Here is a 20060-nt window from a genome sequence, read left to right on the forward strand (position 1 = left end):
AGAAAATCTCTGCCTTTGCGTCACCAAAGACTGCCTGTTTTTAAACGTAAAATGGTTTATTGTATTGGTTTTTCTAGATCAGAACTCTGTATATATAAATATAGAGGAAAAAACATATCCAACTGCCTTTAAATGTGACAGAAGATGGTATTTTAATATTGTTCGTTTAACTCTTTGAGAGATGACAGTGACGATTTTTAGTTCTTGTGTGGCAGTATTCAAAAATTTCAGAAGCAGAGTCCTGACAGCTGAGCAGCGCAACCTGCGCGCAAGGTGCCCGGGGTGACACCGCACATCCCTGCGGGGTAGGGGGGAGCGCAGCGTGCTCTGCCTTCTTCTAAAGAAACGCGACTTTTTTGTTGTTGTTGATTTAATAATTCACCAATTATTTAAAAGGTTACAGAGCCTGATTCTGCAACCCGTGTTTACTGGGTAGTTTTTATCCCAGTGAGATCTCCCGTAAGTTCAAGGGATTGCATACAGAAACCAGACTGTGTATGGAAACTTCGCAGTTGCTCACCAACCCCGCATATGTCATTCCTCACAGCTATGATCTAAGGGATTTTCTAACCTGGGAAACCCGACTTGTATTGGATACAGTACAGAAAGGCTGTCCCGTATGGCCTTCAGCTTTGCTCAGCCGTAGCCACCTCCCAGCCACTCGGTGACGAAACACCACGTTGCGTCTACTTTTGCACGTGGGGGCCTCTCTCCCGAGGTTTCCCTCGGCACTGGGTTATGCTGGAGTCCGGCAGCACACGTAGAGCTGCTGATCTTCCTGGCGGAGGGGTGCAGGGTGCCACCGCGCCGCTGGGCTTCAGCCAGGCGTCAGGGCTGGCCAAAGGAGGGCTTTGCGAGCACTGTGGTCGACAGGAGCCTCTCCACTGACATCAGTGTGCTCCAGACTGGGCTTTAACTCAGGGCTTTTGGGACAACCCTCGTTACCCAGCTGGGAGGGCCCACACGGTGCAGTAACAACAAGCCGTAACAACAGGATCAGTCCTGTCTGTAGTCATTGGGCCAGGACTCGTCTTCTCACAGATCATTTGGAAATTGCAGTGTTGTTGGGTTTAGGCATCGCATTCTTTTCATCTCAAATTAATAATCCTGTTGTATTACTCATTTTTTCAAGTCTGAAGAAGATTGGTGGGTTGGGAGTTGATGAACCTAAGTGTGGATAGTAAATATGTTGATAAACGTAGAACATTTTGGGGATGACTCTTCACTTTTCAGCTCAATATCTAGAGCACATAGAAAAACATTATATTGCATGGGCAGAAATTTTTATTTCCCAAGGTATCATGCACTGCTGGCACAGTTATTTCACAGCAGAGTAGGTGATCCTTCTTTCAGCTTGTCATTTTTAAAAGACCTGATTATGGGGATGGGAGGGCACACGGGGAGGGGGGGACGGGTAAGCAGATTTCCTTTACTGACTTTCAGAGGGAGCTAGAAGTCTTGTTATAGAGCCTGTGTATCCGTAACAGTGATGTTATTGCACATTTCTTTCAAAACAGACGTAGTAAAAATATTGAAACAATTTCTGCTCATATTTACTGAAGCTAACAAAGTGCTTTCTTTGTCTTTCTTCCTTTCTTTCCAGTTTTCTTTTTTCCCTTGTTTTTGGGCAAGTGGAGCAGACTGTACCAAAGTTAGAGATGAGCCTGAACTGGCACCTGAGACCTGAACCCCCCCAGGGTTTTGGACTCGGGTCTCAGCCTCACACCATTAGCGTCTCTTTCCAGACTCCCTCCGCTCCCCCGGGAGCCAGCGCAGCTTTGAGGGTGCAGGATCAGGCTGAGCGAGAGCCTGGCCCCTAAAACCACCCTCTACTCCCCAGCCAGGGGGAATTGTGGACCAAAACCTGCACATACACATTTTGATCGGGCTCATCATTAACTAATGTACAGAATTGGGAGCTGACAACAGCCGGGCTTGACAGCTCTGATTTCCGTAATTTTCCATACAATCATGGAGAATTTGAATACCTCCACACCAGCCTAAAAATGGACCTTCGAATCCTTGAGCCTCTAATACGCTTTTAATCAACGGAAGAATAATTTATGAATTGTATATAGAGAGTGCATTCATAAACGTGATGATGTATTTTATCACTGATCCAAGATGTCAATATTAGAGTCTATTTTACTTATATTTTAAGCAATTATACTTTTTTGCAATTCACTACTGAGATATCATTTTCAAACTGCTTTAAATATCCATTATAAACAAATATTTGAAGCTATTAGAATTACCTTGAACTGTGCATTTCTAGTATGTAATACACATTTAGTTAGCTTGTGCCTTTAGTTTCTTAAAGTTATATTTGTATTATATGCGGGAAATGCACTTTGTATTACCTACAGCTGTGTTTTTTAATACTGCCTTGATTACTGTTGTTCTCATATTATGCCAAAAGGTCAAAGAGTGAAATGTGTTACAAGTTTGTCACTGAAAGTAGATTTGGCATTTTCCCAGTTCCTGGGTGCAGTCTAAGGTACCTTTTTGAACAATATTTCTAATGAGAATATGGATGTATAAAGAATCACATGACATTACATGGCCCGGTTACAAAAGCAAAAAAAAAAAACGCCTTCATCGTAACAGTTTCAGAAATTTAGGAAACTAAATAAAAATGTCGTGTTGAGATGACAGTGCTAAAGAAACGAGTTATTACCAAAAGAGCACTGGAGACTGAAGTCGTAGCTACACATGGGCCAGCCAGCAGTGATTCGTGAGAACGGTAGCAAACAAATAGCGTTGGACCATCTTGTTCATGAACAACCTCAGATGGAGGCAGGGAATATTTCAGTCTCCATTTTTTTTTTCCTAGTAGATAGACCAATTTCTCAGTGTTGTTTTTTGTAGTTTTTCTTTTTTTTTTTAATTTTGCACTATAGCCTAGAGACCCAAATGAGAAAAAGCAAAAAAGAAGAATAATGGCATAGAAATTTATACTGTTATTTAGATCAGATAATTTGATGCTAGCATTCTGCACTGCAAACAAGGTTCTGAAAGTGGAAAAAATAAATAAAATAAAATAAAATAAAATAAGATAAAACCACTGTTGCACACTATCCTGTAGCAAATACCTACCATGAGAAATATGCTATATTTTTTATGACAGCCAAACGAATAGTGTGTACAAGTAAGGTTTCCTTTGCTTTCATATTTATTTAGCAAATCTAGAGCATTTCAAAGGTATAAATATATATATATAGATATCTATGTAGAACATAGCCAAATAAATATATATGAACTGGTCGATTTGCATCTCGGTATACACATCCTAGCTGTTTGGTCTGAGCTCTTTAACGTCCTCTCAGTTGTACACTAGCTAGGTAGACGTGGCCTCTCTTGTTGGCCGTGAGCGCTCCCGAAGCTCTGGCATCCCCGCCCTGCGCTCCCTTGCCCGCCGAGCCCCCCGCTCCGCCAGCGACCAGGGCCGGGGTTACAGAGCAGCAGCTTTTCCAAGGTGCTCAATGGCCATCAGTGCTGCTGGAAGCCAAGGCACGGTTCCGAAGGGGAACGCGGTTTAGGCAGAGGAGCTCCCACCTGAGCCTGAGCAAAAAGAGATCGACAGATCCCTGGCAGGGTGTTAGCTTGCTCGGGGGGGGATTCGCCGTAGCGCAGCTGATCCAACGCGGTGACACTCAGATCAGGCTGCCGCCGACAGCCGTAAGGGTTTTCCCTGTCAAATGCTGACTGTTACTTAAACCCATCCTTGATACAAAACATGACCAGGTCAAAAGCGCCCTGACTGTCGGAGGCATCGCTTCTCGGCAGAAACTGGGACCGGTGGAGTCGGACTCGCTGTGGATTTGTCCGGGCATTTGTCACCTGCCATTATTTGTCTAAGGAAATGTGTTTGACAATTTCCAGTTTTTCCTTAGATCTCGTGGTGGACTTTAGCCTTTTAATAAATGTTAGTATATCAGATCGTGTCCTTGACAGTATTTTACTTGTATGAACCATGATAAAACATTAAAATCTTCATACTCTTCAGGCAGAAGTGTCAATAAACAAGAAAGAGAAGCATAGCATACGATGTATGTCAAAGTAACGTTCCGTTTTAGCTTTCTCATCAACAGTAAAAATGTTTACAATGTATGCCAAGATCTTCAGTTTCTGTCTAACACCAGTTAGAGGTTCTGATCTTAACAGAAATTGTGTTATAATGGCCTCAGCCTCGTTGCTAGGAAACAATAGATCCCAATTTTTTTATTCCTGCTCTAACTCCTGTGCTGAATAGTGACTGGATACTGTACAGGTTTATGTTATATGGCTGCAGTTAAATGGTCTGATGCATTTTGCTCTGGGTTTCAGACCAGAAGCATGCATTTTCTACAAGAACATCCCAGCAACACGCTGTAAATATTAAAAGTTAATATATTATGTGTCGATATTTGAAAAAGAAAGTACTTTGACTATTTCATTTTTAAAAAATAAAGGTGCAAACTGATGGTGTGTGATGTTGTCTTTGTTTACACCATGTAGGTGGGATACTCTGGTCGGGTCAGTAAAAGGTGCTTCCATACAGCTAAATAAGCGCTTCAGACAATATTGGTTGATTCAAAAGTTGGGGGGCAGGGAGTTGCTAGCAAGATTTAATTTTACTTCTGATTCACCAAAGTTCATGCATATAACTGCAGGTTTCACTGCAGGTGAAACCACAGCCACTTTCTGTGCACCGTTTATTACATTTCATCAAAACAAATGTGAGAGAGAAAAACATTCTGCTAAATGCCTTTGCGCTCCCAAGAACTGAGTGGGTGAAGTCAACGGTGGTGGTAGGGGACGAGGAGCAAAGTTTAAGTACCTGCACATTCTGTAGAGTGGCCTCAAATAGATGATGATGAATGACCGTGTGTATCAAAAGTATGCACGTGAGGAAAAATAAAAAGCCCAGCGCATGCAGCAGAGAGGAGGAGACAGTGAACCAGAGGGGCAGAAGGAGTGTTTAAGGCTAAAGGAAAGGTTACGTGATGAAAAACAGATGGGAGCAGCTGGGCTGGGCAATAACCCGGAGCGAGGGCTGCAGCTGGAATTGCTGGGCTGGACAGATAAGAAGGAACCGAGGCCAAAGGGGTGCTCTAGTAGAAAAGGGAAGAAAACCAGCCTGGGAGACGGTATTGATTTAGTGCTGCAGGAGGTCTGTCACAGCCATAGCCGGGGAGTAGGGGAGGGCTTAGCGGAGGCAAAACCAGAGCTGTGGCAGGATTAGTTGCTGCAGAGGAGCAGCATTGCCTTTGCTGGGGAGAAGGCAGAGCAGGGCAGGCCGGGGCAGGGGACGGAGAGTACCCGCAGTGAGCTGCAAAATCAGCTGTCAGAGCCGGGGCTGCGGCAGCCAGGGAAAGGGGGGGACAGGAGGGCTGGGGGGGACAATGCAGAGCAACCGCAACAGCGAGGGGCTGCGTCCCAGTGTGGCTGCAGCCCAGCGGGGGTGGTGGAAAGGATGAAGCAGGTGATACAGACATTACCTGGGAAGTCATGCCCACAAAATGTGGCGGCTGCTGCTCTCTGAAAGGATCTGTAGCTCTTCCCCCCTAAGTCAATGCAGGAAATCTATATAATTTCCATATTACTGTTCCCATAACCAAACATCGACTCCTTGTCCCACAGGTACCAGGAGCTTCTCTCTCTGTTTCCACCTTGTTTAAGCCTACAGCAATTCCAGACTCTTGGATACCCAAAAGAAACAACACAAACAAGCCTCTGTCTTAATAATTTGCATCAGAAACTGAAACGACATTCTCAGCTTTAAATAAAAATGGCATCTTCTGGCCTATTTTATGTATTTTTTAGAAGAGCAATGCACTTCTGGAGTCAGCCGTAGTCAAACCAGTTATCCTCAGCTCACTGCACCGCAGAGCGGATGAGCAGCTGCTGCTCTTGTGGCACAGGGTTTGCACATGCAGCACTGACAGCCTCAGCTGTCAATAGGACATTTCTATAGGAAACAGCCCTTGGGCAAAGTGCTTCCCACTACGTTTATCCCCACCACGGTGCAATCATCTGCCAGGGACCATTTCCAGGCACACCCTTTCCTGCTCCCAGGAGAGGCCAGTTAAACCAGGAGTTTAGACCCAGCACTTAGAAAGCAAAAGGGCTCTCCCGGGAAGCCTGGGGGCACACATGCACTCTGCCAGCACCCAGCAGCTCGGTTGGCTTTGGGGAAGGATGGTGTGCAGGAGCACAAAGCCGGACAGGAACAGCCAGGGACCAGCCTCGGACCCTGCTGCTGAGCCACGGCTTGGCCGTGCCTGCTGGAATTTGGTCTGGTTTGTTCTCCTGAGCCTGTAGCCTGGTGTTTCTGGAAAAAGCCTCTTTACGTCTTAGGAAACGGTTCCTTCCTTCCAAGCTGTGCAGAGGAAATTGAAAGTATAGGCACAGAATATTTAACCGGAGCAACCCAAAGGTGGCTATACAATGTTTAGAGCTGTATTTTTAAAAATATATATTTTTGTAGTCCATTTGCAATCACTGTTAGTCTTGTGCTTTGGAAGGGAGTGCGGGAGAATCATCTTTTTTGGATAGTCGGGACCATTTGTGCGGGTTGAAGGGTGACTAACAGTGGCACAAACCTTCAGGCCAGACCAGATGCATCCCCCTCGCAGACTGAGCACACACAAACAACGCTGGGCCCCAGCTGGGGTCCCTCCCAAAGCTCACAGGAGCTCACACAAGTCTGCCTGGCAGAAACCCACACAGAAGGAGCCCGGACCATGTCAACCACCCTTTGACTGCAGTGCAGACACAGTACCGTCTCCTGAAACAAGAGCGCTGTAGGACATCCAGTCTGTTCAAAAGTGTTTGCTACTGTCTGCCAGTTCAGGCAGGACAGTGTCATCATGCTTGTTAAACCCCGCGTGTAAAAGGCATGTACTCTGAGTTCTCCGGTAGCCAGGTGCTAACCCTGCACAGCTGACGAGTCCTGTAGATTCAAACCTCTCCTCCAGGAGCCCAGCAGCAGCATGGAAACACACACGGATAGTAGAGAAAAGCAGAGACGCTGTCATGCAAAAATAATTTATTTTTTAAAATTGTACGCAGGGGTGGTTTGTTTCAAGTACAGAAAATATCTAAAAGCAAAGAACGATGTCCTCCACTTCACTGGTTGTTCTCGGTTACTCAGTGCATTACTAAAGCTTTTGATTATTTGTGCAAACTACAAATTTTGTGCAGCCTGGCAGTGGTGGCCAGTTCTGCCGACTTACAGGGCAGAGAGCCTGGTATGATGGGAAACCAGTTAGTGGGGATCCTCATGGTGCCACTTCTGGAATGTCTTTAGGAACTCTATGACTGATAGTCACACAGCCCACCCAAGGCAAGGACATCTTAATGTAAGCAATTTTCCTAAGGCTGTAAGAGGGGACTTGCCCAGTTCTGCGTAAATGCAAAGCAGAGTCCAAAGTTAAGTAATGTAAAATTAGTAACTAGTTATTAATTAGGACCTAATCTTGAAGTGAAAAATATTTTGTACTTGACAGTACAAAGAGAAAAAAAAGACATCACACTATTTAGTAGTTGGTATTTTTTTAATCCTCTTACAAAAAAAAAAGAAAAACCCTAAAATCAAAACATTCTGAAACTTAAAACTTCTAAATTTTGAGCTAGAAATTCTATGAAATACACATTTCTGCAAATGTTACAAAAAAACTCATGGAGTTGTATTAACTATCATATAAATTGTTCTGTTCTAGAGCACGGACTAGAGGAGATACTGGACGATATGGTTATGTCACACTTGGGGAAACATCTTCATGATGGCTGCAGGTGGAAGTCATGGCCTTCATTTCTCCCTAAGAAAAATAATCACAAAGATACGAAACGATGAACGCTGCAAGAAAATGGACAGATCAGAAGGCTCGTACCTACGAGAGCGAGGGGGCTGGGGAGGGCAGGTAGCCACCGCCGGTATGGCACTCAGGAATACATATTCAAAATCCATTTTCTCCTCCCTAATGAGCACCTGAGTGCCAGCATTTTGATCACACGGTAGCAAAGTTAGGGCATATTTTTGGCAATGCCACCCTGCTGGCTAGTTCAGGTCAAAGATGCAAATAAGTCTAAGACCTCCATCCCCGCCGCCGTGGAGGGCTCTGCTTAGCTGCAGCCGAGGCTCCCTCCACCCCATGAGTACCTGGAGGGTATTTGGCTTTTGCGTTGTTGATGACTGGGTGCTGCAGGGGCGTTACGATGCCTTGATCAGGTTTCTGGAAGGCCGAAATGAGGTTGTGCACTTTCCGAAAGAGCCTCCGGTGGACTCCGGGCGCTGTCTGTGAAACCAAAGGGTGAGAGGTGAGAGGGGACTCTGGGTGCCGAGCGTCTGTGCCGGGCTGGGGGTGCTGGCACAGAAGCCTTGTCCTCAGAAATGCACACACACCCCCAGGAAGGAGCCAGCCCTTCACTTGGACCCCGTGATGTGCCAACTTAAAAAGAGTCAATGAGCCGTACTGTCCTCCTCCTTCCCCCGGGGAATCGTGGCCTCCCTGCACTAAGAGCAGTTTTCAGCAGTGTGGTGATATAAGCCTGGAAGAGTGACGATTTCTTAATCACTACAAGAGAAACCCAGAGCCTGGTGTGCTTATTAGGCAAATTCCCAAGTGACCTTTTGCTATTTCTGACCCTGATTTATTGCAGCCAGTGATTTAACCTCCAGCCTGGGGTTTATCGGTAAGATACTTCCAGCCTGGCAATACCAGTAAGACAATCTAGAGAGCTACCTGGCACTTACCGGGGAGGGGGAGTCCTTACACCACGAAATTCAGGCTCGGACACAGCCTCTTTGCAAGCCTTTCTCTGAGCATTCAATGTGTTCATTGAGTATTCCTGTCTCTCTCTTGTACAAAGGCAGCAGCAAAATGTTACCTATTTATTAAAAGTGGGAGCTTTTCTATCTCTCTTTCTACGTTAGCATCTTTTCAAGCACTGTGAAATGAAACTGTGTCTGCTTTTAATCAAAAATCCAATGTTTCTGTTAAATCCTTCAGGCCGTTCTTGTAATAACTCCTCCCCACCAAAGTCATGGGAGGACAAGCATAGGTCCTGCCGGCATAGTCCCACCCGAGGGACGCTGCTCTCACCCAGCAGTCGTGGGCTAAATCCCGCCTCACTGGCACCAGCTGGAGGCTTCGCACCGGCTGGGATTTTACCAGCACTATTTTAATTTCCCTGCCTCATCCTTGAAAGATGAGCGCAACTTGAGCTTGCTCAGACACTAACCAGCCACAGGGAAGGAAGCAGAGATAAGAAAGCACCAGCTGCGGCTGCAGCCTGTTTTGGCCTTGATAAGTTGGATTTAGGCTGCTGTTTCTAACAGTTGAGGCCAGCATGGTCTTAGTAACATTTACTTAAAGGTTTCTGCCCACTTAAAGGAAGGGTTGGTATCATGGGTCTGTAACCAGCATCCTTCCCTGCAGAGGAGGTATTGAGAGTCCTGGGCCTTCAGGACACCTACGCTGTGGAACACAGATAAGCTTTGCCTAAAATACAGCGAGGGAAAGCCCAAGACCCATACGTAGGAAGCCAGCGGAGGTCATGGGGGAGGAGCTGTAGCAGGCCTATATAACACCAGAAAAACCTCACTGCAGATGCTGATGTTACCTGGGCCAAAGCAGGCTGCAGCCTCGCTCAGGGAATTGTCCCCCACAGGTGGAGGTCCCCGGGGGTCCTGGCATCCTTCCTGAGACACCAGTCTCACCCTGGCACGCCGGGTGCATTACCACCCCCACCCGCCCCAAAAACCCTCCTCCTTGGGCAGTGCAAATCTGCGGGATGCCTTACAGGAACAAATGAGCAAATTCTTCCTGGGTACCATTCCCAAGGGTGACACGGATAATTATTTACTCTGCAGTAATGTGAGTCACTTTTACTCCCCGATCTGCTTCTGAGCAACCCCAGGAATCAGTCTTACCTTCCAGAGCACTGCAACCACTTCTATTATAATAATGGCCAAGGAATTACGCCTGTCTAGAAATTATTTAATGTTTGTAATCAGTGTTCATTAACACATGCAAACAGAAAGCTAAATATGAATTAATACAGAGAGTACCTCCAAAGAACAAGACCTTCATAAAAGAAATACAGGTTAGCATCCTGATTCCATCAACCCAAATAGTTGTCTGTATTGCAAACGATGTTATTCTACACTTGAATTACCAGTTTCTTATCAAATGGGTGAAAATATACGTTGTATCAAGTTTTGGCTACCCTACATATGTTTTGCACCAATGGTGAATTAATCTGGAGAGAAATTAACTTTAAAACACTGTAGATTGAAAATAATTTCCTTAAATATTCTGACATTAATGGTACATGGGATAGAAGGGAACTGACTGTGCTTGTTAAATTATAAAAAAACAATATTTTTGCCATTTAAAATGATGCAAACGAATGCACTATTGCATTATGCAACAGCTGAAATGTAACAGGGAATTAATTTATGAGTTCGAGACTGTCAGAAGTGGCACCAAGACATCTTAGTGATGGACGCACTCAAGATCGATTACCTTCGATGAACATCAGACTATGCAGAAACATGAATAATTTGAATATATTTCATTAAATCAATACGAACATCAAACAGGATGTAGAAATTTTCAGAAGAGAAAGGAGAAGTACACACCTCAGCACTCCAGGACCCAGTTTCTGTCTTGGACACTCTGTAGGTATAAACGTAACCCTGATGCCTGTGAAAAAAAAAAAATCAACAGCTATTTATTACTCATGTCTACTGTCAGGTTTCACAAGAGGTACACTCTGTTACGTGGGAGTCCATCCATCTGCTAACCTTTCCTTAAAAATAAATTCACCCATAAAGGCTTAGGTAGATAAAAAAACTGAGACGCAGGTCAGAAGCAGTGTTCAACCTGCTGGGTTCTTTTTGGATGAGAGGGATTGGCCTGGCTCAGAGCTAGTTTAGCAATATTCAGTTATTCTAGGTTAAGTGATGTTGCTTTCATTCCTGCCTCAGCATTTTTTTTTTTTTTTCCTTCAGTGACCTCCTTTTACTGACACACACCAGACAGACTTTCCCTGGAAAAAGAGAAGGTGTATTATTGGCAGATAGCATTACTGTATTGTGACTGATTTAAATGCAGATGTTCCCAGCAGCAATAGCATGAGTGTAATTTATTTGGAAAGCTAGACCCACAAAAGTGAGGTAAATTACTCTTTGCTTTGCCCGTACATTCCTAATTCTCAAATACTGATAAAGGAGACTTATAAGAGTGTGGAATCTTCCTTCTTTTTAAATCTGAGTCTTTCGAGAATAAGGAGTCATACACTAATAACACAAGACATACTCATGTCCAGAGTCAGTCTTGCTTCTCTTACGAACCCAACACAGTGAATGATTTACATGGTAGATTATTACACTGATATCCAAAAATTTAACTCAGAAGCAGAGACAATTGATAGTAGTTCCGTGGGTGCAACATTAGTTTAGATGGTATCAGCTAAGAAAGATTGTATTTCATACTACACAGATTTACATTAATACACAGCAGGATTTTAGGGACCATTCCGTATTTCAGCATCAATTCTTATTCTTAAGAAAGCAAAAAAATACTATATTTCTTTCCAATTATACATGGTATTATAGTACTTACTGCAAAATAGCAGAAACCATCAATGACACAGATACCATATGATTGCAATTACTTACGCTCCGTGTCATGGCTCCTGGATAAATTCTTGTTAAAAAGTCATTACAGCAACCTTTGCAAAGCGGTGTCTGATATAATTTACTCAAGTAGGAAGTTGTTAACAGTTGTCACACTGCTACGACCCCACAAAGTGGGAGCAAATATGCCTGTCGTGATTTGTGAGCTCTCCCCCCATGACTCGACTCCCACTGTGATTAAATACGGAGGCGGAAGACACAAAGCCGTTCCCTCCCGCCGGGGCTGCTGCAGGGACAAACTCCCTGTGCAGCAGCTGAGACACTGCCTTCCTCCTTGTGTATGGGAATATGCCTGACGCAGCCCCACGATCCCACCGCAACTTCATCCACCTCTTCCTGTTAACCTAGGGAACGTTTTCTCCAGAGACACGACTTTCCACCTGGCACCAGAGGGACATGGAAAGTGGCTGGCCATGCTCACTTCATGGAAATCTAAGGAGGAAAACAGCTGCCGCTACACCACTTCTTCCCCCAGCAAGCTCAACTGCTGCAGTCCATCGGGGATTTGGACGGGCCCAGAAAGCGCCCTTGGGAAGAGGTGTGAGCAACCTGCTATGGCTGTGGGAGGAGGGAAGGACAACACTGTTCTCCTGTCCATGCCATGGCACTGTGGTCACTGGTGTTTGAGGCCACAGCTCAAGCCCAGTTGCTTAAAAGCACTTGCCTCTAAGTCACTAGATATGTTCATGTTCAGGGAATCCAATGTCTCCCATCAGGGCCCCTAGACAATCTCGTACCATCACATCCTTTCTTAAAACCTCTGAGACCTGTGCCTGTATTGTCAGCTTTTCATGAGTAGCTGATGTTCACATTAATCTTTTCTTTTTAGAAATCACAAGGGGCTTTCCTGCACCTATGTATGTAGCACACCAGCCAATATACGGTTACTGAAACTAGGATTTTGCAGGCCATAGTGTACTGGGAAACACCAGAAAGGTCCTGGCATTTTGTGCCCTCTCTTTGAAGTGGGTATTTGACCATCTCCACAGTGAATTTTTTCCAAGCCTCAAAACCAACAGAATCACTATGTAAAAACCTAAAACTCACTCTCTTGCCTCCTGTTTTTAATAATACGCTGTGCATATTACCCATGCTTGTTCTGGGTTGTCCCAAAGCATTCCGACTGCTTCAGTCTCTTTAAAATCTGATTTTTCCACAAACGGCTCAGCTGTCTGAAAGCTACCGTCTGTTGTTTCTTTCATCATTTTCTCTACCTAAGAGATTGCATGAACTTGAAGTGGTTGAGGGGCTGCGGTGCTGCCCTGACTCTGAAATGTCTAACTGCTTTCAGCACTCTGCCAGAAGCGTTTACTAAGCTGGACAAATTGAAAAATAGAGGTCAGATAAAGTAATATTCAGGGCCAAAGCAAGGTGAGCTATAAGATAGACACCTATCCTGCATTTTTCAAAAAATCCCACTGTAAAATATTTCAACCGAGCCCAGAGAAAGCACAAAGGATAGCTCAGATTAAAACCCCACAAGATACAGAAAAAGGAACAAGAATTTGGGAACATGGACACTTTGAGCACAGCGTGGAGAATGGGAGGAGTATGACATTGCTATCACAGCCTCGCAAGGGACAAGTGAGAGCGCTCCACTCACCTGGCAAATGTACATTTTTTTCCCACAGGAGAAAAGACTGAAAGGCCCGAAGGGGTTCACTGTGCTTAAGCACAAAAACACATTGTCATCTGTTGTTGGCTCTGAAGCCATCAGCGAACACAGCCACTGTGTAGAATGGAGATGGCCCAGGACCACCACACCTGCCTCTTCAAAGGAAATGCACAAAGGAAGGAGGACGCATTTTGTTAAGAAGGTGAACAGCTAGAACTTCCCATCTACTTTCCATTGGGATCTTTGTTTCCACAAAATGAATTACAGCTCTTCTGCTAAGTACTCTCCCAGCGAATATGATCTTATCAAAACTTTCTGTTAAGCAGCAGGAACTTACTTCATTACCACTTCAAAGTGCTTTTTACCTTCCACATGTGAGTGACATGATTTTGATGAGCCAAGTTCTGTTTACTGCTACGTGGGCACAGCCTCCCGTTAGAAAAGAGTTTATGATTTAAACTACCCAACCTTAACTGAGATCAGTGTGGACTGAAGGAAGATCAAGGTGTTTTTCTCAAAACAAAAATTAAATACAAAAATTAAAATTGAGATTGTATAGAACATATTACCTTCCAAAGAGCAAAACACATAACACCAGGCAAAAGCAGGTGGAAAAGTGCATTTACTGGAGCTTAGGTCTCAGGAGATGAGAAATTCCCCAGCCACCATGAGGGGACAGCTCAGTTCTCTACATTTTACTCAATTCATGTCAGAAAAAAGCTCCTAGTGTGACACAACGTTCCTATAAGTGGTGTGGCCACGTAGCTAAAGCCAAAACCCAAACACCATGTGGCCTGGGCACGGTGCTAGTCACTTGGGGCCTCTCACACAGCTTATGCTTTGAAGCCATTACCTGCTGAGATGCAGGCCAAGTCCACCTCTCAGTGACCCGAACTCCTCTCTCTCCTGGACAAAATCAACAGGAGATGGACACATGTCACTGAGAGAAGGATTGCAGCGAGCACTCTTACAGTGACACTGGCGTACCAGCATACCTTGGAGGAGGACCAGCTCTTGACACCCAGGCAAAGACCCAACGAAGGGCTCCCTCATCTGGCCCGAGGACGGCCACAAGCCTCACTCACAATTGCAAAGCTCCTCTTTCATGCCAGTGAAGCTCAAGGGACAGGAGCAATTGTGAATTAACAGCTTGATGAATGAGGCCCTATAAATTTTTGATCAAAGGCAAAAAATGCCAAAATGCTGATGAGGGGAAGCAGAAAGCAGCTATTGCTGCAAGGACAATCGTGGATAGCACTTATGAAAGAGTGGTTTGGTCACCACTGATGATATTTTTATGTCATCTCACTTATTTTTTTCATCTCCGTAACAAAGGATGTGTTATACCAGCTGGGAACTCACTAGCACTTGTCTCTGTTGCAATACCATTGCTGGGAAAACTTTGTCAAAGGAAAATCTAGAAAAAGTTGCTATTACAGGAAACAGTCCACTTTATATTATAGGCTTTTTTCTTTATAGCTAGGCATCATTCACAGATGACATACTGAGACATATACCAGCTGGGAACTGCACTAGCACTGTCTCTGTTGCAATACCATTGCTGGGAAAACTTTGTCAAAGGAAAATCTAGAAAAAGTTGCTATTACAGGAAACAGTCCACTTTATATTATAGGCTTTTTTCTTTATAGCTAGGCATCATTCACAGATGACATACTGAGACAGCATCTGTCTACCTGTCCTCTCCACTCTTCCTTTTCAACTGTGATCAGACTTGTTAAAGCCTCATTTGCTTTAACAGGTGAATAATTACAATCTTCTGCACCATTGAAATAGCCAGAGGACATTAGCCGCATGCTGCAGATTAAAATTAACCATGACATTTCAGCTGCATGGTATACTTTAAAATCATTTCCAAAAATGTTTTGTATCTCAGTTGGGAAATTTTATTAAACTAATTTGTATTCATTTCTGGGTCCAAAATGGAACAAATATAAAGGGAGAAAGACAGAGAGACAGGGGAAAGCCATGTCAGCAATAAATGACATCAATTTCTTCCTCTTTACACAGCTTTCTCTTCTGATGTCTTTGCACTATATCAATCAGCTTTTCTTACCTGGTATATTTGCATCCTGACCTTACCATGGAATTTCACTTTACAATATTGCTTAAGAACCAGACAGTGGTGTGGCCTAAAAACAGTGGTCCTGAGCATTATATACTTCCCGTACTCAGTTTCTTATAACTTTGCCACATTTCAGCCTTTCAGACTGAGATTTTGTTTCTTAGGTGTTTGCCTCAAACTTATTAAGGGATGGAGAATGCAAAAGTGCCAGAAAAGGGGACATATTAGGCAAAACAATGCATTTCCCACTTTAAAAAAAATCTTCCAATTGTTGGGGGTTTTTTCCAGTTTAGAGTAAGACGTAAAATTTGTTTGAAAGAAGGTGTATCTCTTGCAGTCTCTGAGGGAAAATAGTGGTGGCTGTCTAGGCTGCAAGAGAGGCGCTCTCTAAAGGCTGTTAGCAGTTGTAGCTGCACCGTGCCTGGGCTGGCTGTACCATGGGCACTCAGCTAAGCAGTGTCCACAATCTCAAGCCACGAGCGATCTATGTAAGTTGCCTGGCCCAGATTAGCGGGGAAAAAAACAGAAGGTAATTTAGATTGGGCGTCTTGGAAAGGAAGATTGGGACTGGGTGGGGTGGATGTGGAAGGAAAGAAAAGGGGACCCATGTCTATGTAAGCTGGGCAAGGAAACAGCAATGAAAAATGAATCCCTGGGAGAGAGTAAGACTAAATGAGTAAGGAAGGGGATATATGGAGGTGAAGTATGAGGGGGCTTGAACTGGGAGCAGCACAAAATGCTGGAGGGATGAAAAAGCCAGGAATAGAAGATGGGTGGTTTGGAAGCAGAAGATGAATGAAACAAGGAAACAGCCCTCAGCAATGCAAGCAAAGTCAGCGGGCTGTACAGAATAACACTGGGTAGTCTCAAAATCCATTCCCATGCCTCTCCCATTGGGAACATACCTCACATAGGTACTGCAGACCTGAGCCTCCTGTGTCACAGTTTCTCTCGTGTGAAACGGAGTTAACAAATTCTTCATCTCACGAACTGAGATAATGCTTAGAAACCACTTAATACTATGGAGATGAGTACTACTAATGCTATGGAGATGAGTACTACAGGAGAGCTCATGGGGGACTCAGTACTTTTGGAGTGGGGGGTCAATGGCACACAGCAGATAACATAATGAGCATGAGAGGTCAGGTTGCAGCCGCTCCTGCCTTATCTGGAGGTATTTGATGCAGGTTGCGGATCAGCTCCTGAATGCCCAGTCAGAGGGACCAACCTCAGGCAGCATCCCAGTGGGCAACCCTGGGCCGGGAACAGGGTCGATGGCATGGGCACCACAGAGGCTACAGAGGTGGGAGATGGCCACCACAGAGCCAAAACTTGTGAGGTCAGGGGAATCCACCGCAGTGCCTGGGAGCCTGCACGTCCCACATGTGTGCTCATCAAGGTCTCTCCTGCCCAGGGTACCCGAGCTGCACGGCCTCCCCCATGCGACAGAAGTGACAGCTGCCAAAATGATGAAACGGTCGATCCAGCCATCCACTTAAACTTCTTTCTTTTTCTTTCTTTTTCCTTCTTAATTGTTATATTTCTGCTTGGTTTGTTAATCATGGAAAGGCCAAAAAGTCTTGTTATTTAATGTAGGAGAAAATCCTATTTAAGCTTACAGCTCCTCACTCTGTCCTGGAATTTGCATTTTCTGGTTGACAAGCAGCCTGGTTCCTGCCTTATTTAGGTCTCAGGCATACAATCAAGGTACAGCAACTTAGCAATTACCACCCATCAGCTAACCCAAGCTGAAGAAATAGCATTCACGTTAAGATGATGTGCAAGATACAAGCTCTATGTCAGCAAGAGTGAATAAAATAGTTTAAATCAGTGTTTACAGCATCTGAAAAGCCCAACAGAGTTACTGTTGCTTAACTCACAGCAGCACTCTATACACACCCACTTGAGTTTACACTTCTGTCACTGATTCCCCTACCAACACTTCTTGTGGCAAAAATTTACCCGTGATACTGAATCAGTAACTAGTATTAGCTTGCTGTAATCCTGTAGCATTATAAAGCAAATGCATTATCTTGATTTTCTCTTCTGAAATTAACAGAAGCTTGAAAGAGCAAGTCAAATTTTGTGAAATGTCTCTGAATTTATGCACAGATTTCTGTGGAAGACTGTCGGCATCTTCACCACTTGAACACTCCTAACCGTCAGTAGAAATGCTGCTGATCTCCCTGAAGAGCAAGTGTGTAGCCTTTCTGAGCAGGGTTTATGTTGGTCTGGTACAAGGTGATGCCAGCCAAAAGCAATGTCTCAAAGAGGAATTTCTTCAAATTTGGAAATAAAATGAGAATTTATTCAAATCTGAGATGCTAAATAGAAGGAAATTACTTTATGGTGGGCCAGTAACTAAGCTTCATGAATACTATGTCCTCCGGAACAGTACCTCACAAAGGCAAAAAATGAAATAAGGTTATCATCCGGTGAAATTTCTTCATCACTTTTGAGGCAAAACTCACAAGAACTGCAATAGATAAAACACTGTCAATAGCCCTGTAAATTTTAAATTTTTCATATTTCTATGAAAAATTTCTCAGTTTGATTGGGAGTAATTCAGTGTAGCTCATTTTCAGATTTCCTGTTTCTCTCAGAGCAAGGTAGGCACGGTCTGACCATAAAATCCCTGAACCTGAAATCACTGCTTCAACTAAATCCTCAAAACTCAAGCCTACAAAACCAGGGTAGAGGTAATCTAGGTTCTGTTATCTAACGATTGTACCCATTCTGTCACTTACAGATTCGTTAGCGTAGCGGTTACCAACCGTTCAGGCTGTCTACCTTTCTAAAATCTTTCCAAGAAAAGCCATTGGAATGTCTGAAGGCCATTAGCCAAGTTATTCTCAGCAAAGACGAAGCTCACTCTGATTAGCAGGGAGCTGAAATACTCACCTCAGTAGAATTTACCGTTGTGCTGCAGAAGACTTTTTTCAAAGCTGAAAATAGTGTGTGATATTTACAAGGGCAACCTTGAATTGAGGGGCTCCTCCTCAGAGAGAAGCTTTTGTTCCAAATTACATTTTAAATGATGATGATTTTTATGTGCAGTGTTATAACAAATGCAATTATTCTGCCATTTCTATCAAAAATACTACATGGGAAACCAAACAAATGCTAAGCTGAAGCTGGCTCGTGATCCTGTATTACACCTTCACGCTGTACAGCTGATACATCTGCCGCATCAGAAAGTTTCGGCACGTTGCCTGAACTTGTGCACTGTGGTTATGGTGACAGAAAAAATAGCACACGTAAAATCTGATAGGACTGCAGCCTATCCCTGACGCCATTACTGTTGCTTCAAGAGCTCTAAACAGCTCTGCATTCCAGCTTTTGATTATTCTTCACAAATTGAATGCAGCACAGTACATGAATGGCTGGTTTCAAACAAATAATCTGAACATACAGTTTGACAAGTATGTCATGTTTAGCTTACTTAAAGGTCTGAAACAGCTACTAAAATTCCAAGTATTTTCAAGTATATGAATTTTAAGACCCAAACTACAAATGCTTTATCTTTGCCAATTCAGGCATGAGCTGCTTGTTTCTGCATGTGTGCTCATATATCTGTAAATGAAAGCGGTGCTTTTGGCGCTCAGGCATTCTCAGGCTTTTTATTTATGCATTTTTCAGGCACAGTTTAAGAGGCTGCTTCTCAAACTAGCCACCGTTACTGTGTCCTGTGTCCCCCATTGACTTCATTAGGAGCGGTGTGCACAGAGGATTTCTGAGGGTGCTAAAAACGTCAAACGGGGTATTGAGCAAAGGGGAAACCAGACCAGTAAAGAAAGCTCCCTGGAACAATCAGGTTTTGATACTAAAACCTTGGCATATTGCATGTAGTGTCTCATACGTTTACAGGTAAAACGTGTACATTTTTTAAAGCATATGCATTTCCTCTAGCCCAGTTTTCAGGAACAGAAAAAATCTTCTTGCTTTTCAATGCAACCCTAAAAAATTTCCAGGAAAAGATTGTGCTCCTCTGTTGACACATTCAAAACATGATGAAAAACATCCTTAAAGTATATATTATCAACTTAATAATGGTATTCATACAATGAAGATCTTGGGAGCATCTGGTATTAAAAAACTTTGCCAAAATCTGCAGGCAGCACCTCTGTTTTCAAGAGCCCCAGGGGACACTGTTGCAAATCAAAACCTTTCTACTCTTTCATGCATAGTTTAATTGTGGTCTTAAAATATTTATGAAAGTGGGTTCTTTGTGCTTTGCCACAGCCACACCAAAAAACATTCTCTCTTTGAAGGTTTGCAGGCATGCCATGTGCACACCATGACTTCGGACAGTGGAAAGCAGCATTCAAGGAAGATAACGCAATACTTCAGGAGAAACAAAGAAGAAAGCAGAGTTTTCTAGCCAAACCCTCCAACAACAGGGGCCTGCCTGCCGCAGTTACCCATCTCTGTAGGTCAGGTTTTATGCTACTACCTGTCTCTTTTATGCTTGCCCTGTAAAATCAGTGTCAGTCGCAAGGGATTCATGAAGTCTTTGACTCTTCTCCTTTTTAAAGGTCAGGGCTCCACTTTTTAATTGGAAAAGCAAAAGATGAATGAGCCTGACCGTGAACACTGCTGCCTTTATTACGTGCCTTAGGAGGCTCAAAGACTGGCCAAATATGTTAGGGCTTTTTGGGGGTGCCCGGGGGGGGGTG

The 20060-nt window shown here is 43.9% G+C and overlaps 1 protein-coding gene across 1 annotated transcript in view; it reads right to left on the bottom strand.

The window, feature by feature from the left end:
• Window positions 1-7610: 7610 nt before the first annotated feature.
• SH2D1A (SH2 domain containing 1A) overlaps window positions 7611-20060 on the bottom strand; it is a 16898-nt gene continuing 4448 nt past the window's right edge. The window contains exons 2-4 of the mRNA XM_009275291.2: window positions 10628-10691; window positions 8144-8279; window positions 7611-7802 (exon numbers count right to left, since the gene is read on the bottom strand). Of these exons, the coding sequence (XP_009273566.1) occupies window positions 7762-7802; window positions 8144-8279; window positions 10628-10691 (241 nt within the window). The 3' untranslated portion in view covers window positions 7611-7761. The remainder of the gene's footprint in view (window positions 7803-8143; window positions 8280-10627; window positions 10692-20060) is intronic.

Source organism: Aptenodytes forsteri, unplaced genomic scaffold, assembly GCF_000699145.1.
Source record: "Aptenodytes forsteri isolate BGI_AS27 unplaced genomic scaffold, ASM69914v1 Scaffold143, whole genome shotgun sequence".
Taxonomy (NCBI): Eukaryota; Metazoa; Chordata; class Aves; order Sphenisciformes; family Spheniscidae; genus Aptenodytes; species Aptenodytes forsteri.